The 25,793-nt window shown below is 43.6% G+C and overlaps 1 protein-coding gene across 1 annotated transcript in view; it reads right to left on the minus strand.

The window, feature by feature from the left end:
- Positions 1 to 1,625: 1,625 nt before the first annotated feature.
- GALM (galactose mutarotase) overlaps positions 1,626 to 25,793 on the minus strand; it is a 56,189-nt gene continuing 32,021 nt past the window's right edge. Inside the window, exons 5-7 of the mRNA XM_065929415.1 lie at positions 5,093 to 5,234; positions 3,443 to 3,617; positions 1,626 to 2,815 (exon numbers count right to left, since the gene is read on the minus strand). Of these exons, the coding sequence (XP_065785487.1) occupies positions 2,738 to 2,815; positions 3,443 to 3,617; positions 5,093 to 5,234 (395 nt within the window). The 3' untranslated portion in view covers positions 1,626 to 2,737. The remainder of the gene's footprint in view (positions 2,816 to 3,442; positions 3,618 to 5,092; positions 5,235 to 25,793) is intronic.

Raw genomic sequence — 25,793 nt, forward strand, 5'->3', positions numbered from 1 at the left:
CTACATTATAGTTGCTTTTTTGAGAAGAGAGTTTGCTGACTTCACTTAACCATAGCTGGCAGTGCTACCCAGATCATCTGAGACTTTCATTATGATTTGAGTAATTGAATTTGAGAAGCTGGAACTTAAAAGAAGATAAAAATTGCCTGATTGAAAAAGGATTACAGTCCTGCCCAAACTCTCCAAATAGCCCAGGGAACTAGATCCCACATGCCACAACTAGGAGTTCACATGCCACAACAAAGATCAAAGATCCCACATGCTGCATGCAACTAAGACCTGGAGCAGCCAAATAAATACTTGAAAAAAAAAGCCCATTGCAAACTTCTGATTCCATTGTTTCATTTTAAACAGTTATCAGTTATAACTGGTGATGGGAACTGGCTAGGGAACAGGGTATATGCTGTGCTTTTTGTTTTCTGCTGGTAGTTTCTCATGTTCTACTTTTTGCAAATGACCCATTTATTCATTGATGCTAGCTAGTTTCCTTTAGTCTTTGAGCTTGTCATTGGTCACCTAACAGTCACAACACTTCAACATCCATAGCATGCATCTTAGACTTTATAGCAATGATTGTGCAAATTATTTAATGTTAAATCTTACCTTGTTAGGCAAAATGGGTGGGAACTGGAAAAATGAAAATTTCAGTCAGCGATAAGAACTTGTGTCATGAATTTGAAACAAAGGAATACATAGATCACTGGACTGAAATCAATAATATGCTCACCTATGAAAGATCAGAGCTCAGAATAATATAGTACTAGTTTGGTCGTGAGTCGGGGGCGTGTATGGTAAAGAAGGCATGGACTTCTGGGGATCTGGAGACTTACTCTTGGTGGGGGTTGCATGTGAGTAGATATTTACATTTTCAACAAGTCTTTAATAATTCTATAATATATGGTGTTTTCCATACCAAATAATACCATGGTTTGTTTTCACCACTTCACATTAATTGTACTAGTGGCCAGCTTTAGTTTCTGCCTGCAGACTTATACTCATCCTCCAGATAATTACAGTCTATTCCCTTTGCCTCAGAGGTGAGAAAACAGGCCAAGTGAAATTAGATTGCCCATGTAGTAAAAAGCCAGGAGCAAAGTCAGTGGTCAGGGCTCCCAGCTCTGTCATGGTGCAATTCTACATCATCTAGTTGTTACTATTAGTCTTGTTTTCCCCAAAGAGATTTGTGATGTTCCTAAGGAACATAGTATATCTTGGACATCACCTCTTAAACTGCTTAAAAGACCCAGGAGAGAACTGTTAAGTGCTCAGAAAATTCATGTCAAAGTGAACTAAAAAATAAACAGTATCTTCAAGGGGTGGCAGAGGATGAGATGATTAGATAGCATCACAGACTCAATGGACATGAATCTGAGCAAACTCCAGGAGCTAGTGGAGGATACTATACTCTTATAGGATCGTGCAGCCTGGGCCCAGAGAGTCAAACTCGGCTGAGCAACTGAACAACAAGGAGAAAGGGGAAGTATGTAGGAAGGTCCACAGGCTGCTAGTAGATCGTATTCCCTGCTAGAGCTGGGACTGGAGAGCATAGTAGAATCCAGAACACACGGTTTATATTTGATCCATTTCCCAAAGGCTCACGCCTGACAGAATGAAGAAACTGGGAGTTTTTTGAAGGTACAGATTTTGATTTTATTTAAACTGATTATTAGTGTATAATAGTATAAGATACATTTCTTTAAAAGCCACCAACCCAAACCCACTACTGATGATTCAGTTAGGAAAGGTGGGAAGCCCAGGCTGATCTACATAACACAGGTGCTCTCCAGTGCAATCTGCAGTTCTCTCGGCTAAGGTCCTCTCTTCACGCTAACACAGCTCCTGTCTCCAGTGACCCTTCCTACACCTGGGCTGAACTGGCCTTCTCAGTTAACTGTGAAGGCAGAGAATCAAATTTACAGATGCTTTCTGGACATTTTGATCTTGCACCTTAAATCACATCATCTGTAAAGCTCAAACAGACTCACGCTTCTTTTTATAAAAGTGAATTTTGGAAGAAAGGCTGGCTAACAGTAAGGATTAGACTCCTCTGTGCCCATGAGTTGATGCTAGGGATGCTCCTGAAGACTGGAGTGGAGACAAAGAAGGGGACTTGAATTTGCACATTTTTCATGCAAATAACCCGTCTTAGAGTCTTGGTTAAAATTTTTCCTAGTTCAGTGTCTTTAGGTGAATCATTTATCCCTTCTAAGCCTAAGTTGACTCATGTCTCCATCATTTGTTGCCTTATTGAGGCAGACAGGGTCCCTCTGCCAGCAGGCTGAATGAGCTAAGTGACCTGAAAACTCCACAGGATGCATAGGGCAAGGTGATGTGAGCTAGAGAAGGAGGGGAAAAAAAAGGATTGAGTAGGATCAAAGAAAGAAAGGGTGGAAAGTAGAAAAGAAAGAGGCAGAATGGACAGATGGAGCCAACATATGGAGCCCAGGTGCCACTTCTGGGCTAGGATCAAGGCTGAGATGATGGGTGACATAGGTGGTTGGGTCCCTTTTCACTTCACAGAGAGGAGAGCTGGTCATTAGACCTGGCCTGGAGCCAGTCTTTGAGAAGGAAATCAATATTCAGACTTGACTGCCCTGACTGCTACCATTTGTATGATTTTAAATCACAGAATCACTTTGAAAGTCTCTAAATCTTTAGGTCATCTCTTGATAGGAGAGTCAGGCTGCTAAAGGGGCTCCCCGCCTGGCCTTGGAGCAGGTCATATCTCTACATTTTCTTAAGCCACAGAAAACTTGAACCAAGTGGTATGGTCATACTCCTCACCAGGCTTCAGCAACACAGGAGGAAAGTGGGGCTGTGAAGAGGAAAACAATACAGGTTACACCTTGCCAACCCAGGTTTCACCCTTAACCATTCAGGATGGCTTCTGGACTGGTCTCTAGACCAGTTCTAATGTGAACCAGGGTAAGAACTGTTTATTATTGGTTTGCAATGAGATAAAGAACTTGAACCAGGATGAAAATCAACCACATCACTAAACACACTTTGTCACAGCAAGACTTTCTTAATGAAGGAAGAGGGGTTGATTTACATCCTGGTACAGGCTGCAAGCGTCTTTTTATGGGCTTGAATGTTGAGGAGCATTACTCTAGGCAGTAGCTGGAAAAGAAAGGAGGAAGCAAAAGGATGAAAAGATTTGGAGGATCATCTTAATAGTGTGGTTGTATAAAATGAGTAAATATTGATAAGGAGAAAGGTTAAACTGAATAAAGGCTTTGAAGGTACAAAATAGTTTTTTTTTTTAACATGTGAATGCCATGTTAGTAACATAGCTAAGAATTTCCTATGTTTATCTTGACTTGGAGAAGAGAACACACACAGACTTTTGAATCATACAGATCTGACTTGAGTGTTGTGATCTCCGTCATCTGGTATGACCCTGGACATACCACCACTCTAACAAGCTGGCTTGTGGACTTACCTGATTGACTGCATCAGGCCAGCTCTGAGTCTCAAGGCAGAATCCGGAGTGCTTGGGGTAGACTGCTCCACTCTTGCCCTTCAGCGTGCCATCCAGGAAGTTGCCCGTGTAAAACTGGACCCCAGGTTGGGTGGTGTACACTTCCAGGACCCGCCCGCTTCCAGCATGATAGACCCTAGAGATAAAGCCAGACCACATATATGTAGGTCCAGGGTGAAAAAGCAGACAGGGAGAAGCTGGGAAGCAGCTTTGAGATGGGAGTCAGACCCAGCCACGCAGCCAGGCAGGATACGAAGAGAAAAAGATGAGAAGAGCATGGTAGGAGATTCTCGCAGCCTCTCAGAGGAGGCCTAAGTAGGTGGTTTGGTTTTTGTTTTTTTGTTTTTTAAGTAGGTGGTTTTGAAGATCTGCAGTAGCACCTTCCCACTCTGAGCTTGGCTTCCCTGGGGAAGGCAAACGCGACTTACCCTAGTCAGATGCGTTTGTGTGTGTCAGGGGAGCCAGGTTGGACAGAGGCAGTTTTAGGGCTCAGCGGGGAGACTGGAATAATTTCTCATAAGGAGTTGGAGCTCTCTGCTTGGTCTGACAAGACAACCAATTATGTCTTTTGAAAGAGAAGAGATGCTTTTCTAAGTTAAACTACCTGCCGCACTGGGGCTAGAGCAGGCAGGGGGCTCCTTAGTCAGCTATCCCCCCAGAATAGACTGTTAGACTGTTCCCTTCTTTAAAAAAAAAAAAAAAAAGAAAAGCTCTACAGAGGAGAGAGTACCTACTTGGTCTTATATTTGGGGCCAAAGGGATATACATAAGGCTAGGTCTCTCATAGCCTTATCAAGGTAAAACATCCCACAATGAGGTTCAGGGAAAGATGTTTAGAAAGAGAAAGGCCAGGGATTGAACAGCAAGAGAAGGCAGGAGCGGCGAGAGGTCTCCTCAGGTGGAGGCCGTCTGGAGAGAGATGTGAATAGGAGGCACAGATAGAGGAACACAGCTGGGGTTGGTGCTGGGGCTGTGAGGGAGGGAAGGCTTTTGAAGTTCTTTCTGTTTCTGTTAGAGCTTCAATCATTTTCTCTGCTTTATTTAAGGTCTGTCCATTCTACAAACATGTATTGATTATGTGCTAGTGCCAAGCATGGTGTTAGGTGTCAAGGTAGAGGGAGGGATTCACAAAGATGAGATGATGTGAAGTACTTGGAATTTAGTGAGAAGGACAGTGTGGCCACAGATGCCTATCAGACAGGCTGGGGGTGATGAGCACTATACGGGAAACGTAACCTCCAGCCTTCCATGCAAGGCAGCAGAGGAGTCAAGAAAGGACAAAGGACTCCGGAAGTTCAAGGAAAGCAGAGGTGACTTTAGCAGGAGGAACTGGAGCTTCTAACAGGAAAAAATACAAAGACCTGAGAGATGGGGCAGAGATGGGGAGAGAGGAACCAAAGAGACAGAATGCCAGGCAGGGATAAAGGCAGATAGGTTGGGGGGCGGAGGGGATGAAGTCACCCGTGGAATAAGAGCTTTGAAAAGACACTTGAGTTGTGGGAGATAGTCCCCCACAGCATAGTAACTGGCAGTAATAGGGCCAGAGGAAAAGCTCCTCAAATAGGAGTTAGGATCTCTTCCCAACAGAGGCAGCAAATGAAAAGTACCTACCGTGCACAGAAACGCTTTTCTTTAGATCCCTTCAAACAGAAATTGTGGTCAAAGCCATTCACGTGGAACTCCTGCAGGTGTTTTCCAAGCTCCACTGGCTTCCTCAGGTCAAAGGCAGTTCCTTGCACTGAAGCAATTTCTCCTGGTGGGAAGAAGCAGAAAAAAAGAGTGATAAATGCCGGAATAAAATCTTTATACCCTAAAGACCCTACTGGTTCTACCATCCCAGCCTTAATTTCAATTTGTAAAGGAGGTGGGAGTCAGATCTTAAGAAGAATAAATTATTAGATTTCCTTAATTGTAAGGTGTTACTGATTGCAAGATGATAAAATTCAGAATCATTCAAGTGTGGGAAAAAGTACAGAAATCAAGGAAGCACTTAATTTTCATTAAAGGATAAGGTGGATAAAGGTTGTCCTAACTTTTGAGTCAGTTACCTTGTTGACATTTCTTGCTTTAATTCTGAGATACCCTAGGGCTCATATCCAAGCATCAGCACCTGGTACTGGCTAACCAGATGCTAACAATGGCCCTGAGACTAGTGATTTTCAAACCATTTGGTGCCATTATTAGCCAAAGTGGCACTGGTAACCACTCTTCCCCAGTCACTTCCCTGATCAGTCTTTATACCTGAACTGTAGGGGGAACTCTTAATAACAACACTGAGACAAATGAGTTAACCAGGACAGTCTGGGGCAAACCAGGATGTATGATCACTCTACTATTAGCCAGTTTTAGAGTCAAAGCTTTGTGTCTCTAGGAGGGACTCTTGAAGGTGTTTTAGTTGGCAAGCACTGCCCGCTTCCAGTGTGTAAGCCAGATTCCTCAACCTCTAATGGGTACATTTGTTCTTATCAAGGTGAGACATTCTGAAGCCTCTTTACAATGATGTGGGTGGGAGGGACCAATCCTGGGGAGGACACTGCAGTCTGAAGACCCTCAACTTTTAAAGCGAAAAGTACAGAAGAAATCTGGATGGAAGCCCCATCTTGGTGGTTATTACACAAAAAATGATGCCCAGTCAAGAACATCCCTTCGTGGCATCATAGAACTCAAGGATGTTGGGACCAGAAGGGTTTTCAGAGCTTGTCGTTTCCAAACCACTCATGTAACAGATGAGACTTAAGATCCATAAAGCTTTTGATATTGTCCAAAAAATAACCCGTGATGTTAATATACACATCTCATCAATTTATTATAAGATACTTTCATATTTTAAAATCTCTGAAATCATATCATGTCATGTTTTAACTGGCAGAGATTTTTTTGTTTGTTTATTTCATAGTATGTAAAATAAGGGCTTCCCCAGTGGCTCAGCAGTAAAGAATCCACCCGAAATGCAGGAGACTTGGGTTCGATCCCTGGATCAGAAGACCCCTTGGAGACAGAAAACAGCAACCCACTCCAGTATTCTTGTCTGGGAAATCCATGGACAGGGCAGCCTGGCTACAGTCCACGGGGTTGCAAAAGAGTTGGATACAACTGAGTGACTAAATAACAACAATAATGTAAAATAATGGTGAAATGTACAATCAATGGCATTTCAGAGTTGATAAAATATGTGAAAATAGTTTACCCCATCTTCTTCTCTACTAAAACCACTGAAGGAGAAGTCTGGGCTTCAAGGGTAGAAAAGAGGAATCAGAATAATCTTATGAGTGAATTTTCTAGAGATCCAAGGGAAAGAGTGAATTTCTCAATAGACAATCCTCTAGACAGGGTTTGCCAAAAGACTGTAACATGGATTTTACATTCTTCTGAATATTGTGCCATTTTGCTTTATTACCTTTCATTCTTTTCCCAACTTTCAGGTCTGTTCTTTAGATGTTAGGCCGAGCCATCTCAAACAAGGTACACAAATATTTTGACTTTAGCTCCATCAAGAAAGCTGAGGGAATGTGGGGGAAGCCTTCCCCCACAGGCATGTTCCTGGAATGTGTCAAAGCCAAAGCAACGGGCTAGGTGCCATTCACTCAGTCACTCTTTCGATTGATCAACACCTACTGTATGGCAGGCACTCTGATGGGCAGAGATGCCACACAGAATGAGACATGGAACACATCTTTCTCAGCTGCTTGCAGCCTGAAGGAGGAAATGGACATATAAGCAGCTCATAACCATAGAGTGTAGAGTGCTCCAGCAGAGGCACGGCTGTAAAAAGAAGACAGGCGGTGCGAACGGGTTGGCTTAGATGTGGCAGACTGGGGAGATTTCATGGATGAAAGTTTAGTGGTTGAGCTGAGACCTGAGGTGAGATCATAATAGGCTGAATGGGTGAAGAAGTTTGAAGAATAACTGACATGGAGAAAAACAGCTTAAGTACAAGGTGATTTGTGTGTGTTTGTTGCCGGGAGCCGTTATGGGGGTCCCGCCCGTGACAAGGTCATGAAAAAAATACTGGGCAGGCAAGGCCGTCTAGGATAAGGGACCCCCCAGGTTGGCCTCGGCCTCTACCCCACCCTGAATCCTCCCCCCTTTCCTGCTGTTGTTCTTGTTTGCCCTGCTGCAGATTCTTGTGTTGCCTGCCGAGAGCTCTCCTGCTCCTCTTTCACTGAATGAGGACCAACTTAAAAGCTAATTAATAAATCTCCTGGACGCTGGTACCCTATGAAGGGGCCAGGGATGAAGGAAATGCTTCAATTCAAACCCTTCTGCTGGCATTCTGGCTTGTTTGATAAATATGTGCTCTCATTGCAAAAAATGCTCTTGATTGTTCTAAACATCCTAAGCACAGTACGCTAACAAAAGAAACTATTAAGCATAGGCCCCTTCACGGGGTGAGAAAAGCTCCACAAATATGATAGCCACGAATGTGCCTAATAGAAAATAGTTTAGATAGAGATTAGCTGGCGACTTCTTGCAGGTGGTTAACTTTTAGACTAAGAGCCTGTTTTGTGCCATATCTGCTGTTTCTGCAGTCCTTCCTTCGCATATCTGTTCTTATAAAAATGTAATCCTATCTAGTTCCCATAGAGATGACGCTTATTAGGAAGAAAATAGATTAATTATAAGAAAAACAGGGTCGGCTACTGAAGTTGCTTAAGTCACACCAGGTGCAAGCCATAAAATGTTAGCAAGCCTAAAGGCCAAATGATAAGAAAGACTCTTGTGAATGAAAAAGTATGTGGGTGACATCCTGTTTCTGTTGAAGGTCAAGTTGCTGTAATGTTTTGAGATGCCCTGTGTGTAAGCAACATGCACTTCCCCCAAAGATGATGTTAAGGGTATAAAGGGGCCGTGCAAAGATAACTCCAGACTCAGCCCCGAGCTTTGTCTCACTCTCTGTCATTCGCCGACGCCGTTCATCCTGAGGGCTCCCCTGGATCCTGCTGGGGCTGGACCCCGGCAGTTTATCATATCAGTAATAGCTGCAGAAGAAGTAGTAGTAATAGGAGGAGGAGGAGGAGGGTAGAACCTGCCTCAGATAAGGAAAGAGATTAAGCTAAATTAGATGAAATCACTTCTCTGGGCCTGGGGTTTTTCATCAGTGCAATGGATAAATTGGACTAAATCACTGACTTTCAACCCCTACCCCATTCCTGCAGAATTTATTGTTAACATTCAGAAAGGAGCTCAATAAACAAACACACACATAAAATAAATATACATATATAGTTGACCCTTGAAAAACATGGGTTTGAAATGTGTGTTCCACTTATGTGTGTGGATTTTTTTCAATAGTATTACAGTACCACACTGTCCTTGACTGATCGAATACTTGGGATTTGGAAGGCCAACTGTCAAGTTATGGGTGGATTTTCGACTGCATGGAGGATTAGTGCCCCTAGCCTCTGCATTGTTCAAAGATTAAATGTACACAACATAAAATACATATATGTAGGGACTTCCCTGGTGGTCCAGTGGTTAAGAAACCACCTGCCAATGCAGGGCCACAACTAGAGAAAGCCTGTGTGCAGCAAGGAAGACCCAGCACAACCAAAAATATGTAAATAAAAATTTACAAATACAAATATATATAAGCTAGAGTGAAGCCAGTACAGGCTCTGAGCAGCTCAGCTAGAAAACCTTAGGAACAGATAATAGCAGAGGCGTTTGCCATCTTACCCTAGAAGTATGTCTCAGTAGTGAGAAGCCCCTGGTCCTAGGCTCTTTCCCCAAATGCAAGGAATCCTAGGTTCCTCTGCAGCAGGCCAAGCAATCTGGCCAATCTTTCTTGAGAGGGAAAGCGGAAAGGGATAGAACCTTACACAATGATACAGTTTAGTCCTTTTAAAAGTTTTGTATTGTCCCAGAACTTAATAATATATTTTAGAGATAAGTACAGACATTAGATGTTTAACATATTCTTTCAGGATGTGAGTCATTTTTCCTTTCATGTGGTCAGTTGGAGATGTTTTAGGAACTTGGTTTCGTCTGTTTTTGAGAGGCATACTATGCAAAGTGGAACTATAATCTTAGAGGCTAAGAAAAATTAGGAACATGGATCTTACCATTAAAAAAAATTAAATAGGTAAACAGAGAACTGACTTTTAGCCATTTAAAGCATTTGGTTCTGCTTCTGTGAGTTCCTAAATACTAAGTAACAGGGATGTCCTGCCTTTGGGTGAAAAGAGGGTATTCTTTTTTTAACTCAGAGCTTCTGCTCAGAAATGTATTCTTCCTGATGTGTGAGTAATTAGGGTCTTTGAGTTCACACAGAGCTGCAAGGGTACCTGGGGTCCCAAGCCCCTGAGAGAGACATGGAGGCCTGGCCAAGACCATTCTAAAGTCTCGTGTCCCTGTTCAACCAAGAGAATCTTTCTCTTAACCAGAGTCAGCTTTAAGAAAAGTTAAGTAGTGTTCTTGAAGACATCTTTTAAAAGCATTTATTTCCTTTGTCTTGGTTCTACTTTTCCAAAAAAAATTCTTGAGTAGGTAATATTTACACATGTAATCAGTTTAAAAGATGACAAACGTAAAAGGCACGAAGTAATACTCTGTAGTGTAAAGAAGTTCTCTCTCTTCCATTCCCCACAGACCCAACTTCTTTCAACAGAAGCAACCACAGTCACTTGTTTCTCACGTACCTTCCTTCCAGAGATGCTACAAGAATACTCAAGCATCTAAGTGCATATCCACAAAGCACAGCCTGTATCCACCTTGATCTTTTCACTCAGTTTATCTTGGAGGCTGTTGCTAAATGTATGCCTGTATTTCATAGACAACTCCACTGCACTCGTATTTTTCTCTGATAATCTATTTAAAATTTCTTTTGGGGCTCACAATTGCAAATTTATATATTTTCCTAGAAAAATTATCTATTTAATCTATATTACACTCATGTTTATTTGCAAAGAGTTAAGGAAAGATATAATTTATGATCCTTTCAGTTCCATCTGTCTGTGGTTATTTGCCTATGCTCATATCTAATTCTGTGGACTGAATAGGTTATCTACTGTTATATTTTTATTGAGTTATTTTCCCCCTCAATGAAGTGGCTCTTGAATTTATGAGTACTACCTTTTCTGATTCTTTTCAAAATTATAATTTCTTTTATTTTTGTTAATTTTTCTTTTGTTCTCTTGGATTTATTTTTAAATTCTTTTTCAAATATCTTGTATTATAAGCCTAATTCATTTGATTTCACAAGTTTTAATTAACATATAAGTAGTGCTAAATTTTTCTGAGTATTACTTTTATTATATCACATGTAGGCATTTCATTATAGATAATTATAATATTATACTATTTATTTCCTATATAGTCCTAAATATTATGTATACATTTCCATTATACATAATTATTTTTCTGATATCCCTAGTTCTGGGGTTTGGCTTCCTTTAAAAAAAATTGTTTTTTACTTCCTTTTTTTTTTTGGCCACACCACTCAGCATGTGGGATCTTAGTTACCTGACCAGGGATCTAACCCGCGGCTCTTGAATTGGAAGCGTGGAGTCTTAACCACTGGGCCACCAGTGAAGTCCCTTGACTTCTCTTTTGATCCAAGAATTATAAAGAGTTAAAACGTTTCTAAGTCAGTATTAGCTGCATTTTATTTTGTGAAACTGCTAGAGGTTTTCTTCATGGTCTGAGATACAGTCACTTTGGGGTGAACTTTCATTGTGAACTGCATCCGTTATCATTTCCAAGTGTCTTCCTTTGTGGAATTGAATGCTTTCTGTCCTGAAATCAGTTTTTTCTGATATTCAGATTGAGACCCTCTGCTACTTGGGCTTTCGCTTGCTTGGTTTGCTTTCGAGTGCTCATATTTTGAACCTTTCAAACCAAGTTAATCACTTGGTTTGTATATGGCATTCTGTAGGGGTTTTTTGTGTGATTTAATCTGAGACTGTTTAATAGGGGTTATTAAGATGACATGGTCTTCCCAGATGGCACTGGTGGTAAAGAACCTGACTGACAATGCAGGAGACATAAGAGTCTTAGATTGGACATAAAATCCCCTGGAGAAGGGCATGGCAACTCACTCCAATATTCTTGCCTTGGAGAATTCCATGGATTGAGGAGCCTGGTAGGGTTACAGTCCATAGGGTCACAAAGAATTGGACATGAATGAAGCAACTTAGCACGCATGCATTAAGATGACATATGTATATTCTAAGTGTTCTTTGTCACTGTATTTTATGGTATGTGTTTATGAATTCTAGTTGCTTTGTTAAAAAAAAAAAATCTTTTACAATATGGTCTGTGTTTGTGCATTACTAATAATTTAGAAAGTTTGTATTTTTGTTTTAGTAGTTACATCTATATACAAGAAACTTCAACATAATATACTCAATTCTCTGTTTCTTAGAATCTTCTGAACTCCTTCCTCCCCTTTTCTCCTCTGCTTCCTGAGTTGGGTTTCTGACACTTTCTAATGTAATTCTAATCATGGCACTTTTTTTCCCAGTAGATGGTGCTAGAGACACAATATAAAGAGCTTACTCTACAAACATCCACACCGAGTTCAGTCAAGTCCTCTAAACCTTGAGCAGTTCTGATGGCTGAACTTGTTGGGTCTCTAACGTCAAATCCTGGGTGGGAATGACCCCACCGGGGCGTAACTACTGTCCTCCGAAGTCTGGGTGACCAACCACCTCACACACCGACTTTAAAAAAGACAACAGTTAGACTGGGAAAAAGCAGCTGTTTTCATGGGTTCAACAAGATTTTAATCTTACCAACACATTCTGAGTGATCATTTATGTTTTGCTTTCTTTCCTAACTTTAAATGGTGCTCACAATATTTAGTGCTTTCTTAAAGCCATATATGACTCAAAATCTAACCCTTTTAAGATAATCCTAATGCAATTGCTTGGGTCAGTCAAGATTATTTACTTTTCTTGAGTTTAAAGAAAAAAGAAAGTCATGGAATTTTCATGAAGGAAGCACCCCAGGGCATCTTTCATGTCTATTAACCTGATATTGTGCAATCTACAAATCAGTGTTTACTTTAGGTTTTCTCTCTGTAAAACAAAGCTGCTATTATTTGTTGCCATACACATTACATGGAAATATTTGATAAATGATATGCTTGAACATTTTCAGGAAGATGGAATAAATAAAGGGGCCAAATTTCAGGGAATATATATATATATATAACACAAGCAGAGAATAGAGAGGGTAAGAATTTAAGAATAGCAGAGAAGTCCTGACTCAAAAATTAGACAATGGGGATAATCCTAAAATGAGATTTTTGCTAAATGAGAAGAAAAAGAGAAGGTTCCAATCGAATCTTTCCCAGCCTTATGCCCTGACACACTCCCTCATGTACTTAGTGGTCAGGCATATGAAAACTTTAGTATTTGTCTCCCAGATTCACTATGTCTTTGGACTCTTTCTTATAACTGGAGTGAGCTTTCTGCCCCCACGCCATTCTGGCAAAGTCCACTATGTTATTTAAGAATGCTTGTTCTCCAATACTGTTTCCTCTGTGAGGGAATATATCATCCACAGCTAGAACAAACCCCCTTTTTGACTTTGTTCATCCTACTTTGATCATACTTTCCCCCAAACATTCATCACATTAAGGCATAACTCTAGGGTTATATCAAGCTATATATCTATGGGGTATGTGAGCCCCTAAAGTGCAGGGACTGTATGTGTCCTACTGACTTTTGTATCTTCTGAGCATTAAGCAGAGCCTTTACTTGATTGAAAACCTGATGAATGAATCAAGTAGACAAAAAAACAGGGGAAACTGTGAATGTTGTAGCATCCTGTGACAAAGTCAGAATGAAAGATTTAGAAAGAACCTTAGGAATTACCTCATCTAGTCCCCTCACTTTGCAGATAAGGTTAGGACCCAGACAGCTAAGGGGACTTGCCCAAGGTGACATGTCTCCATCGTGTCAGAGTCTCCAGGCCCCTACTCAGGCACTTTTCACCTCCCCTTGGATGGACTTGGCCACAACCCCTCCCACCCTTAACCCCCAAATACTCTTGATTTTTCTAAGAATTTGGAAAACGAATGTGCAGTTCTTTTAATTTGTGTTTATCTGCATATGTGAGTTCCTGCTCTGGTGCTAAGAATAGAAGGAGATGTCAAAATAGCTCTATCAGCAACGCTGAGTGTACAGAAAATGAAGCGGAAATGAAGAGGGTGCCTTCAGAGAGGATGTCACATCACCAGACTTCGGTTTTGAAGCCACCAGAAAGCTATGGTGTCAGCAGAGAGAAGCTGTTTTCTTTTTCTTTGGGCCACACTCCAAAGACAAGTGGGATCTTAGTGCCCCAACCAGAGATTGAACCTGCGTCCCCTGCATTTGAAGCGTGAAATATTAACCACTGGACCACCAGGAAAGTCCCCAAGAAGCTGTTTTCTGATGAGGATTTCTTACTATCCTGAATAAGGGTGGGTGTGTGCTAAGGTCTGAGCAGCAATGCCTTGCAGATGCTGGGCTCTGACCCAAAGATACGGAGTTATAGCTCTGGGACAGGGGAGTGGCTTGAGGCAGTACTTCTGTTTCCCCATTTCAGGGAAAGTCTGATTGCAGGCCCAACTAAGGACCCACTTGAGGCTTCATGATCCACTTGAGGTCATGAATTCTGAGTGAGACTAGCTTTATGATGGCAACTGTAAAGAGTATGGAGGGGTAGGACTATTTAGGGTTGGGCTTTGTTAGGAGAGCACAAAGAAAAAGAGAGGGCAAGGGCATTGAGAGCATATGGAAAGGGGTGATCCTAATAAGGGGCTTTTGATCTGAGTAGGGAAGGAGGTGAGGAACAGTGGAAGGGTGGTAGGATCAAGTGACTACAAGTTCTTGTGGCATTGAAGAATTACTGAAGCTGAAACAGACATCTTAAATTATGATAATAGAAGGCAGCAATAAGAGGTAGTGACAAAGTCAGGGGTATGACCCACAGACCATTGGAGTAAGTAGCTGCAAGGCTTGGAGGACAAGATCATTGCAAGAGGATGTCAAGAAGCTGAAAGGTCAAGGGATCATCAATACGGATAATAAAATAATTAAGAATTATGACAAGAGTGTTGTTGAAGTGACAGTGAGCCAGGAATAAGGTCAAGTCTATAGAGTAGCTCAACAAAGAGAGCTCATGGGGTGTCACTGTAGCAGCTACAGCTGCCTCATTCCTGCAAGAAGATAATGTGGGCCTGAGCAGTGGAAACGGGACTATCATTCCAGATCTCTGTCACAAGGCCTTAAATCTTCCTCTCTCTGCGTTCCTGATAGAGTTATAATTACCTGATCTCTGGAAGTAAAGGAAAAACTCACCCTTCGTGAAACTCATCTGTCTTGATTCATATCTCTTCTCTCAAATGAGGGATTCTTATCGGAACTTGGCCTTTTCTCCATGACTGCTTGTGGCATACTGCATTTTTCAAAGATGGCCACTCCAGGACAGATCCATCCCTCAGGCTCTGCTTACATGTGATGTTGACACTCCTTCACTGACAGGCGGAGTCTTGTTTCCTCCCTTAAGCCTGGATGGACCCCTGTAACTGCCTTAACCAATAGAATGTGGCACAAGTGATGCTTTGTGATTTCTGAGGCCAGGTTGTAAATACAGAGTGGCTTTGGCTTGGTCCTCTCTGCCTCAGAACATCTGCTCTTGAACCTGGCTGCCAAGTTTTAAGGCAACTCAAGTTGCATCAAAAAGCCATGTCAAAAGGGGTATTTTGGCTGACAGCCTCCAACCAACAGTCAGCATCAACTGCCAGACAGGCAAGCGAATGAGCCTTCTGATGATTCCCATCCTGGCTCTCATCTTCCAACAGAGGTCCTAGACATCAATATGCAGAGACAAGATATGCCCTGTCTAAACTCCTGGCCACAGTGAGAGATAATAAAGTGTTATATAGCAATAGATAACTAGTATACTGCCTTGGGATGTTTTCACCTCTTGGCACTTGACAAGTCCTCACAGGAGGTGAATTTACCCCTCCCTGCTATCTTTACATAGTCAGAAGTCCCTTTAGATGATTCTGCCTTAAGAACACTAACCCTTGCAATTACTTTTGGACAAACAAATATAAATTTGTTAGCTCACCCTTTTTTGAGTATCTTTTATGTACCAGGCATTAATCTGACCTCAGGGGGTCTTCCCTGGTGGTCCAGTGGTTAAGAATCTACCTCGTAATGTGTGGGTTCGATCCCTGGTGAGGGAACTAAGATCCTAGATGCTGCTGCATGCTGAAACCACTGACTTCACATGCCACAGCTAAAGAGTCTGAGAGCCACAAGAGAAGATCTTGCATGACCCAGTAAAGATCTCGAGTGCTTCAACTAAGACCCAAGGCAGTCAAATTAGTGAATTAATTAAACTAAAACAAAACCACATCTGACCTCATGGGACTTAGAATCTGATGAAAGAGACAGACAAAAAAATAAAACCTTACAGGAGAGTATGACAGATGCAGTGAGTATGATGTTCACAGGACCCTGACGGAGCCGGCAGCAGCAGCCTAGTGCAGCAAGGTCAGGAAAGGTTTTCCAAAGGTGTGGCATGAGGCTAATCTGGAAAGGTAAGTCAGAACTGGCTACTGACAAAGGCGTCGGACTACTGTCACCTGTGAATGACAAGAGTGGTCACGTGAGTGTCACTCTGGCAACTACAGCTCCTCATTCTTGCAAGATGAGGTATATCTGATTATTGAAAACAAGCTCTAACATTCCAGATCTCCGTCACAAGGCATTAAATCTGTCACAGGGATGGACTCTTGTTGTCTCTATTTGGGGTGAAGGCAAGACAGTTATGTTACACATATCCTATGGGCTCCCAGCTCTGACAGTTTTTGGGGCAAAAGACTTAAGAATTAGAGCAGAAGGTAAGTTAGTCCTTATGAACTCCTGACTAAACACTGACTACTGAAATGATGTTCTGTGTAACATCTGGACATGAATACTCTTCTCAGTAACTGACAGAAAATTCACCTGGGGTGAATTTTAATGCAATGCTTTTAATTTCCCATCATCTGAAATAACTCTTTTTGCTACCTGGTGGCCCTAATGCCTGACTCTGAGAAGATAAACAGATGGTCACTGCAGGAGTCACTGGGTCTTCATGTTTATTCATTTTTTAGCCTTCTCCTTTTTGGCAGGTCTCCTTTCTAACTTATCTCACACAACTCAGCAACATAAGTGCAGAATGAAAACTAGAATCCCTCCAGACAGTCCTTAGCACAAGTAACTCCTGTTTACAACAACAATTAAAAACCATTTTGAGAAAACAGAAAATGTCTAGCATAGACATTCTAGAAAAATTTTTTGGGGGAGGGGTAGGTGGGAAGATATTTTCTCTAATAATTTTTTCTCCTTTGAAAAATAAATAGTAAAAAAAAAGTATGTTATTCAAAAATTATTTTCTATGATTTGTCCTATACATTGACTTATGAATCTATGTAAGATGTCTTAGGATTTAGACAGACTTACCAACTGACCTTCATAAATTTCTTTTCCTCTGTAAAATTCAATTTTCCCACTTATAAAATGGAGCTAATAGTGTTATCTACCAAATACAGATACTGTGATTTTTTTGTTCTTTTTTTGTTTGTCTGTTTGTTTTTGTCTGAACCGTGCAGGTTGCAGGATCTCAGTTCCCCAATCAGGGATGAAACCCATGCCCCCGGCAGTGAAAGCACAGAGCCCTAACCACTGAACTGGCAGGGAAATCCCAGGTGCTGTGAGAGAATGCCATGAAGGGGGTTGTATCTCTTGGCCAGCACCTGGCATATAGTTAGTGCTCTGTCTGTCACGCACACACACTCCAGAAATACAGAGAACAGAACAATTATTTATTATGGTCTTTAAGTTATCAATACTAAAGAAAAGTATACTACTTCCTCCAGAGAGCACTGGCATTTTCATTAAAAAAGATTTCTCTTTTTTGAAACTTTCTCTCTTAGTGATTTTTAAATCTAAAACAACGGTTTTTTAAAATGTCTCTGAATCATGGGCTCCTTTCACACACACACACACACACACACACACACACACACACACACACACACACACAATGTTCCTAGAACCTCCAAAGTGCAGTGATACACGCCTGGTTAAGAATCTCTGATCTATATAGCCTGGTGAGTATTTTCTGCCTATCTCACTACTTGTCACAAAACAAGCTGCCCTCTGACGCTAAAATGCACCTTTGAAATGTTGCAGTCCCATAACCTGAGGTGTTTAGTCAGGAAACGCAGACTGAGTGTCTCCTGGCAGATTCCTCCTGTAGCAATGTTGTAAAGGCCTTGCGCAATACACCAGGGCCTCCTTCCAGACTGTTTATGACTCCTCCATATTCTTGCAGCATGGACAGCTAATATGTGAAAGGACACAGAAGCTAGTCTTAATCTGAGCAAGTCAACAGCCCAAAGAAACTGCAGGAAAACTATGTATCTGAGAAAATGGAAGTTGCCCCCATGACAGCTGATTAAGCAAATTGTCCTCTTGGTCACAGGATATATCAGAGTCACCATCACCAGTTATTATTACCAGCTTCAGAAGCATCCTGTTCACTTGTTGGGGAAACTCAATAGATGTCAGAATGGATTTGAGAGTCAGAAAGGCCTGGATTTAACCCTGGCTTTCTTTGCTATAAAAAAATGGTGGAGTAGTAGTACAGTTGCTACTAGGGACCATAGCCAAGGGCAATAACAGCATAGACTTTGGAGCTGGGGAAACTTGGCTAGAAATGTTGACTTCACCAATGACTTACCCGTTTAACTTTGCGCAGGTTACCTGACCCCTCCAAATGCCCATGTTTTTCCAAATGAGGCTTAACTGAAGCATAACGCCTATTTCAAAGGGTAATTCAATGAGCTAAGGCATGTACATATGCTTAGCTCAGTGTCTGGTACATATTAAACACACAGTAAATGGTGACAATGATGATGATGATGGTGGTCATGCTGCTGCTGCTGCTAAGTCACATCAGTCGTGTCCAACTCTTTGTGACCCCAGAGACAGTAGCCCACCAGGCTCCCGTCCGTGGGATTCTCCAGGCAAGGATACTGGAGTGGGTTGCCATTTCCTTCTCCAGTGCATGAAAGTGAAAAATGAAATTGCAGTCACTCAGCCGTGTCCAACTCTTTGCGACCCCGTGGACTGTAGCCTACCAGGCTCCTCCGTCGGGATTTCCCAAGCAAGAGTACTGGAGTGGGTTGCCATTGCCGTCTCCGGATGGTGGTCATAATAATAGCTAATACTTAATAAACTCTTAACTAAATTCCAGGAACTGTTCTATGCACTTTACACACATTACCTCATTAAATCTTCACAACCAATGAGGTAGGTCCAGTTATTACCTCCACTTTACACATAAGGCCCACAGAGGTAAAGTACACTGTTCAGCATCACAGAGCTCGTGAGAATTGAAGTCTAAGCAGTCAAGGTTTGAGTCTGTGTTAACTACTGTGTTTTTCTGATTGTGATGAGTCAAAATCAGTCCTTTTAAATAGCCATTCATGGTTGTACCAAGAACTCAATTATTGAGTCCATTTCTCGGGCTGGGGCTCCCTTGCCTGCCTTGTAAGTTTCATGGCCCCATGGTGGAGGACCTACTGCCCAGAAGCAGGTGCATTTCCAGGGTCAGAGGATATTGATCCAGGAGGGTTTGGGAAGGTGGTCTTGAAAGGAAGGTCAAGACCACCTTCCCAAACCCTCCTGCGTCCACTGGACTCCGGCCCTTAACTGCTCTGATGTGAGAGGGACAGCCCTTCTACCTGACCACACAGAGATACAGTGTTTGGGGTTTGCTTGAGGATTTCAAAAGGTGAACACATTGGGGCAGAAAAATTTTCCCGCATGCTTGTTTTGCTGCTTCAGAGGCTCCAACTACAAAGGGGGACCAGGAAGCCCAGGCTCACAGGAAACCCCTGGCCTTCTGCTCCCCCCCCAAGAGTCACAAGGCTTCCACAGTCATGGTTCACAGGAAGCCAACAAGAGCAGCAGGGACAGGTGGGCTGATGTTCTTACGCCATAGAAAACAGTCACTGAACACAGAGAGCCAAATTACATGAACAGCCTAGGTCAGAGAACAGAACCTGTGAAGGAGAGGGGAAAACCAGTCCGGTTTTTCTGGTCAGGTGACCCAGTGGCTGTGACAAGAAACGGCTTTATGTGGGGGATTTAGCCCCTCTGACCTCCATCAGTGCTTCGCCTTCTCACAAATCACCCCACACAAACATACCATCTAAAAACATACCACACAAACGCCTGTCTCCCTCATCCTGAATCTGCTGCCCCAAGCTCCTCCGACACAGAAATGTTGGTTCCATTATAGCTGTTCAGCCTCCTTTGGCTTAGTTTGAACACAGAAGTTCTGTGTTTGTACTAGTGGAGCTGGAGGCAGGCAGCCTTGAAACACAGGGCCAGCCGCTCCGGTCTCACTGCCTGCAAGAGGTGGTCATTATCCTCTCTGCGACAGTGTGCTCTACATGCCCGGAGTTCTATTTTGTCTTTGCACCTGGCCCTGCCCACAAGGATAATCTCACATACTACAAATCTGGGAGCCGTTCTCTGTCCTGCAGAAGAACTCTGGAGTGGAGACATAAAAGGAAAGAGGAAGCACGCACCCCAGGAACCAAACGCAGTTGCATTCAAATATAAACCACTGACTTCTCAGGTTGGGTCACATGGCCTGTGGCTCAGGGAGCTTGGAGGGATGAAGCATCCGGGCTTCAGTGAGCAGAGTCTGCAGGGAATCATCAAACAGCCTCTGATCTGTGGCTAATCTAGATGAAGATACAGGAGGTATTTTTCTCAAACGATGACAGAGAGCATGAAGCTGGAAGGCAGATACACTTGGGATAACAGAACCAGGAATCCAAAAGAAAGTATAAAGTGGGGGGGTAAAGCACTGATTACAAGATGAAATTTATAGACAACAAGAACAGATAGAGTCCTGCATGTGTCTGAAAAATAAAAACCCAAACCAAAGGATACCACCTAAGTTTAGATTATAACTCTTAATCCTAGGTACAAAACAATCTGAAGTTCTATTTCCCCACTAGTGAAACTGGGACACTGTAGCCCCTCCCTCATGAAGCTGTCATGAGGATTAAGAACAGTTAATACATGGTTCTTTGTACAGTGCTTCATACCCAGGCAGTATGGTTCCAGAGCAGGTGGTTCTTAACCATCATATTATCCTAACTCTCATAAAGGTTAAGTCTAGTTAGTAAAATTATTACTGACTAAGGGAGAGACGTGGGCTTCCTTGGTGGCTCAGCAGTAAAGAATCTGCTTGTGATGCAGGAGACATGGGTTTGATCTCTGGGTCGGGAAGATCCCCTGGAGAAGGAAACAGCAGCCCACTCCAGTATTCCTGCCTGGGGAATCTCATGGACAAAGGAGCCTGGCAGGCTACAGTCCATGGGGTTGCAAAGACTCGAACACGATTTAGCGACTGAACCACCAACCAAGGAGAGATGTAGCTAAGCCACAGTAGGTGTGAAAATGACTTTAAGGATGTGGTTGGCAGTCAGTTCGATGGAAGTTACGTAAAGACTGTAATGAGGTGTTGACAGTTCTGTTACTGCTTGCAGCAGAGGCATCACAGGATGACCTGAGGATGTTCCGCCTCAAGAAGAAATGACTTTGAGGTGACAGGACAGCTGCCTGCTAAAGTTATGAGCCTGCTGTTTAGGGACCCAAGGCCCAGAACTAAGCCAGGTGGGGGCCAGCCCTAGGTAGACAGATTTCAGCTCAATATCAGGAAGACCTTTCTGACATGCTGGCCCAGGATGGGCAGTGAGCATCCTGTCCAGTGTCAGCAAAGCCAACAGTTCTGAGATTCAAATATTCGACAGGTGAGTGGTGGTTGGAGAAGATAAGGTCCTGTCCAGCTGGGACATTCCAGGGCTATAGGTACAACGGCCCATGTGACAAACACAATGCAGAAAGTTGTTCCCTTCGGGGGCACCCTGTGATATCTGGTTAACTCTTTCCTCTTTTTTAAATAAAAATCTCAGCTTGTCTTACCTAAGGAAGCCATTGATTGAGAGCAGTTCTTTCCAGAATGAGTTACAAAGAAAGGATTTTTGTAAGAGAGGCCCTGGGTCTTCCCTGGTGGTCCAGTGGTTGAGAATTCACCTTGCAAGGCAGGAGCCCTGGTCCAGGAAGACTGCACGTGCTGCAGGGCAACAAAGCCCATACACCGCAACTACTGAAGCCTGCATGCTCTAGAGCCCATGCCCCACAACAGAAGAAGGCATCACGCATCGCAGCTAGAGAGTAGCCCCTGCTCACCACAACTAGAGAGAGTCTATGGGCAGCAATGAAGACCCAGCGCAGCCAACAATAAATAATTTTTTTTTTTATAAAGCATTGACATGTGAAGTGCTGGAGCAGAATGGGGTATAGAGATAGCTAAGGGGTAGCAGGAGGACTCGGGATTGTTGAGAAGAGAAGTCAATGAGCAGAAATAGGTGCCCAGAGTGGGGAAAGCAACAAAAGTTACAGGAGGTTACACAGAGTTGCGTAGAGCCTTTTCAACAGCTACTCAAAGCACGGACCAGGGACCATCAGCGCAGGCATCACCTGGCGCTTGTTAAAAACAGGCTCCACCCACACCAAGTCAGAGTCACCGACAAGTCCACCAGGTGACTCGTGTGCACTTTAAAGGTGAAAGGCAGGGATGTGGAAACCATCTAAGAGAGACCTGGGCTCACGTGTGCTGTGCTTCCGTCTCCAAAAGAAAAAGAAAAAAAGGTGGGACCGGAGGAAGACCTGGAGTCTGGTCTCCATGGGGATGGCCCAGCTGTGCCTTCCATCCCAAGCTGCTCCAGTGATGTCTGTGTCTTCAGTCGGGTTCAGAACAGTCAGCCAAATCTGCATAAGGAAGCCAGCGGTAATGGGGCCTGTGGGCACAGCTACTCATCTGACATCTAATTAAGCCATCTTGACGAATCATCTCTAGAATGCCCGTTATTATTTTAGGAAATGACATAAAAAGAATGATAATTAAATGTAACAGCCTCGGTGTGAATTTGGACTTCATTCCAGTGGTTGGCAAGTTAAGCACCTTGGGATTTTTTTTTTTTAAGGTAACATTTCTATAAATTTTCATAGATCACACAACCTCAAAGCTTGTCTCTGCTGCAGGTTTTTTTCTCTTTCCTTTGCCATTGCTTTGAGTTTGCAGCTTTATGCTGCTGCTGTGTTTTTTTTTTTTTTCTTTTTTCCCCACTGAGAACTTTTTGATCTTGACTTACAGTGGGGGAGGGCACTGCTTCTGGATATTCCATGCCATCTAAAGCAGAAAATGCCGAACACCGTCACATGACATTTTTCAGGTGAGAAGGCAATTTTACACTTCACAGATGGTCCCGTGTGAGGCCTGTTCATGCAAAGGATTTTTCCACCCCAGACTTTCATCCGGATGGTATCTGGGGATTTGCGCTGAAGTTCACCTACTGCCTTCCTGCTAGACCCGCTCTCCTCCCGAGCATCGATGTATTCCCCTGGTCTTCAAGGTATCCATCAGGGCACTCACATCCTTTGTCACCTGCCCCGGCCCACTGTCTATGACCTGAGCCACTCGGTCAGTTACACCCTCGCTGTCCGGCCTTATGCCCTGTCCCCTGCTCCTGCTCCTCCTTCCTGACAAAATGCAACAAGGGATCATCCCACAATCCACCTTCTCTGCTTCTGACTCCAGTTACTGAGAGAAATGGAGAGAACCCCCAGAAACAACTGAACCCACCACAATTTCACAGTCGCTGTCCTCTCCTGGAGTCTCAGCAGCACTTGCAAACATCTCACTCCTCTTCAGTCAGCTCTGCTCCTCTCCCACCAAAGCCCTCCTCTTCCTTGATCCTGCATTTCCATCTTAGGGAGGCATCCTCTTCCCTCTTTTTGAGTTTGAACGCAGATTCAACACCAGGGGCTTCCTGAGCTCACTTAGGCAGCTTTTACAAGTTCAGATTCCCTGGCTCTACATTCGAGCAAATGAATGAGATTCTCTAGGACGGTCCCGAGATGCCGTATCTAGACATTGCCTTAGCTCGGAACCACTCATTGGCCTACATTCCCTGACCCTCTCGCCTCATTTCCAGTTCCTCACCAGCTGTCAGCCTGCCTTCTCTCCTCACACTCTGAGAAATAGGGCAGCAGTGACAGTCACGACGGCCCAGGCACGCCGCCCAGGTTTCCCAGGACCTCTCTGGGAACTAACGTGGCCGGGCACTCCAAGACTGGTGGGAACCTTTTCTCTTTTTTTCGCCTTCTTCCTCTGACCATCTTCCTCAATGCCATTAGTGTCAGTCTTTCTTGCACTTTAAATAAATTTGGGGGTGGCCTCCAGTTCCCCTGGGTTCAGCCCTCAGACCCCTTGACCATCTCAGTCTATGGCTCCTCCCTGGGAAATCCATACGGCTTAATCTACAAAACACATGCTGAATTGCACTCCTGCTCTCATTTCTCTCCTAACCTACCCATTCGTCCAACTCCTTGCTGGACATCCCCACCTGGTTGCCCCCCAGGCCTCTTAACCTCAAACATCCCTGAGACCAAATCCACAGTTCCCCCAGCCCCTCCCTTCCTTCATTCCAGCCCTGTGCCAGCTCCTCCTCCTTATCCTGTGCTACTTAATATCTCTTAATATCTCCATTTCTGCTGCCCGGGAGCTGCCCTAGAAACCCAGACGCCATCCTATAGCCTTCCTGCTTCCTCATCTACCACATGTCATTCAGGCTTCCTGACTTTTAGCTCTTAAATATTGTAAGACTACACTTCTCCCATCTGACTTCTTGTTCTGGTCATCCTTATTTCTTGCTTGGACTACTGAAATAGACTCTACCTCAGACTCTGTCTCTAGTCAAGCCCCACTCCTGACAGTGGCTGGGGTGATATTTGTAAAATGCCAGTCTTGCTATGTCCATCCCCTGACTTAAATGCTTCAAAGTCTTCCAGAAATGAAAGATAAAATCCTAGCTCCTTAGGATGGCACAGAATGCCCATGGTGACTATATTCAACTACCAGGCTGGGACCAGGGTTCAAAACTTAAGGAGACACTCATTCTCGGGTGCTGACCCTGCACCTTCATGGCCATGAGAGTGAGTGCTGCCTTACATTTTGCACCATAAAATTGACTCACCCTAGCCTCCACCCTGCCCAAACTGTCTCTGTAGCTTCTGACTTAACAGTCCACCCCCCACTCCCACATTTTGTGCTTAGTACTCTTACTCTCCTTGTTGCTAGACCCTCACAGACACACTTCTCAAAGCTCAGAGTGATATCCAGAACGCCTCTTGCAATCCTATCTCTATGGTCCCTCAGTTCCATGGGCATCACCGCTGCCACTGCCCTGACTACATCAGAGTCTCCACTCCCTGTGAGCTTTCTCAAGAGCACAGATACTGTTTCTCTGGCTAGCACCCCAGGCAGCACGTAGCAGTCCACAGGTGTTCTACCAATGTTAGCTGAACTGAATACAAGTCTGCTCTGAGAACTCGCTTGAGTTAGCCTCAGACCCACAGCCACCTCTCATCCCCTTCAGAATGACCTCTTAAGGACTGCTATGCGCCAGCTATAAACGAGAGCCAGGCCTCTGTCCAGACCTCCGAGGGCAGAGGGGTGGCTGTTAAACCATCCGCTTTCAAAGGGTGTCAGTCAGAGTTCTAGCAAACTCCCCCTCTGACAAATTAACTTGATGTTAGTCTGAACTTTCCAGAGGAGTTATACAATGTCTGGCCAAGCGCTATTTCTGAGCTTTCTTCCTGCCAAATTTTCACCATGCTGGCTCATGCTTGCCAATCTTGTAGCAGTGATATTTTCTAGCAGGGAACACGAGTAGCTTTGGGAGTTATTCTGGATCTCATAAAGTTGTTCCCAGGCCATTTTATAGAGTGGGATTCAGTAACACATCCCCTTGGGGGGCATTGTTGCTGCCAGGAGAGGTCCTTGGAGTTTCTACAGTTGAACTTCCTTGAGTACCCTGTAGGAGGGATCTGTCACAAACAAAACAGCTCTAGGGTAAATAACAGTCTATAAGACCCGATGCACCAGTGTTACTCCTTTAGTGTCATTCAAGTACTTTCTTAACTGTAGCCTTATTTAGGGGCTTCCCTGGCGACTCTGAAAGTAAAGTGAAAGTGAAGTCGCTCAGTCGTGTCCGACTCTTTGCCACCCCATGAACTGTAGCCTACCAGGCTTCTCCATCCATGGGATTTTCCAGACAAGAATACTGGAGCGGGTTACCATTTCCTTCTCCAGGAGATCTTCCCGACCCAGGGATTGAACCCGGGTCTCCCGCATTGTAGGCAGACACTTTACGGTCTGAACCACCAGGGAAGTCCTGACA

The sequence above is a fragment of the Muntiacus reevesi genome, chromosome 3 (genome assembly GCF_963930625.1).
Source record: "Muntiacus reevesi chromosome 3, mMunRee1.1, whole genome shotgun sequence".
Classification (NCBI taxonomy): Eukaryota; Metazoa; Chordata; class Mammalia; order Artiodactyla; family Cervidae; genus Muntiacus; species Muntiacus reevesi.